The sequence below is a fragment of the Trachymyrmex septentrionalis genome, unplaced genomic scaffold (genome assembly GCF_001594115.1).
Source record: "Trachymyrmex septentrionalis isolate Tsep2-gDNA-1 unplaced genomic scaffold, Tsep1.0 scaffold82, whole genome shotgun sequence".
NCBI classification, from domain to species: Eukaryota; Metazoa; Arthropoda; class Insecta; order Hymenoptera; family Formicidae; genus Trachymyrmex; species Trachymyrmex septentrionalis.
In genome coordinates this window covers 254,421-259,078 of record NW_017306008.1, presented here as the reverse complement: position 1 = coordinate 259,078, position 4,658 = coordinate 254,421, and the positions used below count along the sequence as shown (strand labels likewise).

Below are 4,658 nucleotides of genomic sequence, written 5' to 3'. Positions count from 1 at the left end.
TATATATATATATATATTTCTATGAAAATATTGTGAGAAAGCTGATATAAAAAAAATTTATATACATATATGTCGAAAAAATAAGTTTAAAATAATAAATAAAAAGAAATCTTTCTTGCTCGGTTTTCTATATTATTTTTGTTCACTTTTTCACTTTATCACATTTTCACAAAAATTAGATCAATCTCTCGAGATTTCTCATACATTTCACCAAATGAACAATACACATAATACTTCCCTCTAAATTTCTACTCTGAACCAGATATACTTGAAAGACAAATGTTTAAGTGGAATATTGAAACGCTTACTTAAATAGAGAGAGAAAGAGAGAGAGAGAAGAAGCAATAAAAAAAGAAAAAGAGATGGGACAACTTATTTATTTCATGCATGCGCACTCCATTTTGGCCAACATAAAATCAGGAGAGTTGCGCTATTGTTCTTCTTCTTCTTTGTTAGTAAATGGCTCCTCGACTCCTATCATGATACGGCCAGTAACAAGATAGCCGCCTCAAGTGGCGAGTAGCGAAAACTAAATTGTGAGTAACATGGAAATACTACGTTGGTATCACTGTTTTATTACTCTCCCCCGAGAGCGCCCGCGAGATACAAGCCTGGCGGAAGAAGTTCAAATGCGGAGGTTGGTGGCTTTAAAGAAAGCCAGTAGAAGGCGGCACATTTTGACGGAAAGTTTCTTTAATAAGGAAAAGATGTCTTTAGGAGTGTTTGGGAAAGTTTTATCAATAAATGAAGTGAGTTTGGCTAACTTAGGAGAAGTGATAAAGCAGTAAAAAATTACATGGTTAATATCTTGGCGGAGGTCGCTGCAAGATCAAGCCCTCGAGTTAACCATATTCTTGTGAAACATACTTGTATTCAGATTATTAGGTTAAGTAAAAAGTCATCGCGTATTTTTTAGCTCAAAGTTGTATATACAATATCTTCGTCAATAATGAATGAAATTCAAATTTAAAAAAAGGGTTTTAAAGCTTGAAATCTCTACTTTTAAAAGCTTATCACATTTTTTAAGTTACATTTTAAGTTTATATGAGTTTGATAATTTTTACATACCAAAAACTACGAGCTGAAAAAGACGAAAAATTTTCTTCTCACTTTGTGGATTTGTAACGTGTCCAAAACGAATTTGAGAAAATTTTCGATTACCTATCGTGAAAGCTTGATACTTTCCCTACAAAATCGTTTTTTTTTAATATTCCTACGACTTTTGATTACTGAGTTATCGCGGATTAAATAAAAGAATTATTTTGACTTTAATTGCTCATAACTCCATTAAAAATTGTCGTATCGTATAATTTAAAAAAGAGATTTTTAAAGCTGAAACTTTACTCTATCAAGATATATTTATATTGTTGGTAGGAAAGTAATTGCGGTTTTTACTGATAGATGTCTTTTAAAAAAACGCGATGACTTTTTATTTAACCTAATATAATGATTAGATCTGATGCGGTTGATTAAAATGATTTCTTCCCTTTTCAGAATGAGTTTTGCGTACCAAGTCTTCGGTGAGGAATCTCGAAAATATTGTTCATATAATAATTCTTTTTATAAAAATTTACCATCAAGATAGTCCCGGAACTGTCTAGTAAAGATAGATTTAGGATCCGCAAGTATGTCCGTATATGGAATCTTGATATCCATCCGAGTGCCATTTCTAACTCCCAATTTAGCAAGTTCGTCAGCTTTTTCATTTCCTTGGATACCCTTATGAGAGGGAATTCAGACAAGATCAATCCGCATACCTGAGGAGGTGGCCAAATGTAATTGGTTTTTAAGGGCGTACAGCAGATAGTTACCGTTGTTAGTTCTAGATGACGCGATAGCCTCCAAGACATTTTTGAAGTCGGTAAAGATAACAGTTCTAAAACAGTGCTCCTCGCAGATCAATTTCACAGCAACCAGCAATGCCCAAGCTTCTGCAGTAAAAGCTGAGATGCCCGCCGGAAGACGATGCGAGAGATTCAACTGCAATATTGGAAAGTAAATGCCCACCCCTGTGGGACTGTCTGTGTCTGACTTAGAGCCATCCATGTAAAAAATTACAGATTCTTGAGGAAGGGTAAGAATTCTTGGAATGAACTCTCTGGGGATGGAATTGTCGACATTAGTAATCACTTTATTTTGTGTGTAAAAATAGATACGCTGTATGAATACAGAAAAACAGGTAGGAAGGCCCCATCCGTCAAGAAGGATAAGACGTTAACGATCGATCTTCCCTTCTTAATTAGATAGGCAAGATACCTTCTATCCATCATTCTCCTATCCAACCAAACTCTCAAAAACTTAAAAGAATTTGCCAGGGAGATGAATTGATCCCCAATGCTAATCCGATTGAAGTCAGGAATCTTATTCTTCTGTGAGAAGATCACGCATTGAGGCTTATCTGGAGAAACTTCAAGGCCCTTTGCGCGCAAATAAACATACAGAGAATCTAGTATTTTCTACACTGACTCAACGGCCTTCTTGAGATTAGCATCGCTGGCATAAATCATTATGTCATCTGCGTATTGCAGCATAGAAGAGTCATCCCGTGTACAATTAGTTATGTCAGCAAGATATAGATTGAATAAAATCGGACTGAGGATCAATCCTTGTGGAGGAATTCTCTTATGGACAGCGTGTAGGTCACCTGCTGTCTCTAACGAAAAATATTTCTCTTTCCGAAACGAAATTCTGGATAAACATACGCAATTTAGCCTGAATACCGAAGCTCCTCAGAAGATATGGTAGAAGGAACGACATTGTCAAATGCCCCAATGATGTCGACGAATACTCAGATCGTGAATTGGCCGGCCAAATTGACCGCGTGAATATGGTTAGACAAAGTCTTGAGGTTGTCCATACACGAGCGGAAGGGCCTAAAGCCTATTTGAATTTCAGGAATGATCAGACGAGATTCAACCCACCATTTAAGCCTTTAGTAAACAACCCTCTCCAATAATTTAAGTATATAGGATAAGAGAGAAATCGGTCTAACTGCATTGTCGCTCGGTTTAGGTATAAATATCACGAGAGCTTTTTTCCAAGATTCAAGTACAACTCCGGTATCCAGGAAGCCATTAAAAATCTCAACGAGAGCGTCAGTAAATTTTTTGGGAAGAGATGAAATTATCTTATTATAGACCTGATCCAATCTTGGGGCTGAATGCCTTTTAGCCTCTTTAATGGCGATGGAAACTTCATTACCGGTAATGGGCGAGTCAAGTACCGCAATTAAATTCTGAGGATTGGCCTCATCCTGCCTGAGCATGTCCACGAGAGAAGAAGGTTGCCATGAAAACAGAATAAAGCCTACAACTTTTCTATAGCACCATCACATGGTGCACGGGACAAATCTCTGTTAGAATGTTGATCTGAAGAGTTATCTAAATTCAAATTCCTATTTTTAAAAGATCGAACCAATAATCATAGTTTAGTTCAGGGAATGCGGTAATTAAAGTTATCACAAAACCTCTTCCAGCTCTTCCTTTTTTCTCTGCGCAATGTTTTAATAGTTATCGCGCATTATTTTTTATAATCGAGATAACTTGCTCAGGTGAATGATCTTTCATAAATCATGGTGACAGCCTTCCTGGCTGCGATTGCCTCCTGATAGGCATCATTCCACCATGGCGGTTGTATCTTACAGCCACTCGCGACTCAACTCCTTGGTGCTCCAGTCTTATCAGGCGTAACGGCGCCGATTCCGGAATAGATTTGCCGGACCAATTCCTCATAAGCATCCAAGGGTGCGTCCGAGGGACTGGCCTCGGTTACTATTGATTCGTTGTGAAGAAGAGAGCTTAAGCTTGTTAAACTCCTCTTTATTTAGATTAATTTTATACCTAAATTTAGATTTCCTTTGAAACAAGCCGCTAACCTGTATGTGGATAGGAAGATGATCACTATAAACTGTATCAGAAGAAGCAATAGTCGAGCACCCAGTGAGACAAGGGCTAAATCAATGACTGACTGATTGTAACCTAAGCTGAATTAGTGTTGGAAAATAATCGTTTAATATAACCAAGTCCAAGTCATCAATGACAGAAATGAGCGCACGACTGGCGCGATCCGTAACCTTACAATCCCAAGCCACGTGATGGGAAATGAAGTCGCCCAGAATCAGAACACCGTCATCCCGACCAAGGGGCTCAAAAATGTTTCAGAAAAATGTTTCGGCAGGGGTATTAGTGCCTGAGTATCGGTAGAGATTAATGACATTGAGACTATTCTTGTTAAACCGAACGCAAATACCTTTTACCTCTGGATACTATGGATACATGATGTGATTAAAATCTATCTCCTGGAATTCAATTTTTCTTCTGATAAGAATGCATATGTCCCTCTGGAATTGTGATGCAGCGTCCTTTCTAAGACAAACATAGCCTGGAACCTTGAGAGAAGAGCGGCAATCCATGATCGTTTCCTGTATGCAAACAATATCAAAATAAGCGATAAAGTTAGTGAGGTGGGGGAACTTTTCCTTCAGTCCTCTGCAGTTTCATTGCATAATGCTTGCACTAGTATTAATTTATTATGATGTGAGAATTTTATTTAATTCAAAGGCCTGAGTGATATTGCTTAAGTGTTTATTGAGCGTAGCAAAATTACCGAGGTGCTGTAAGGTTAATAATAATAACTGAATTATCGAAGAGACATAAATT

General features: G+C 37.4%; 1 protein-coding gene and 1 long non-coding RNA gene across 2 annotated transcripts in view; both read right to left on the bottom strand.

The window, feature by feature from the left end:
• Positions 1 to 1,390: 1,390 nt before the first annotated feature.
• On the bottom strand, positions 1,391 to 2,030 carry LOC108754906. Its single transcript, XM_018497567.1, has 2 exons — positions 1,812 to 2,030; positions 1,391 to 1,757 (listed from the first exon to the last, which is right to left on the bottom strand). Exons 1-2 carry the CDS (start codon positions 1,848 to 1,850, stop codon positions 1,491 to 1,493), a joined length of 306 nt encoding a protein of 101 aa, XP_018353069.1. The 5' UTR covers positions 1,851 to 2,030; the 3' UTR covers positions 1,391 to 1,490.
• Positions 2,031 to 4,262: 2,232 nt separating this feature from the next.
• Positions 4,263 to 4,658, bottom strand: part of LOC108754907 — a 1,316-nt gene continuing 920 nt past the window's right edge. The window contains exon 3 of the long non-coding RNA XR_001939738.1: positions 4,263 to 4,420. This is a non-coding gene — a long non-coding RNA (uncharacterized LOC108754907). The remainder of the gene's footprint in view (positions 4,421 to 4,658) is intronic.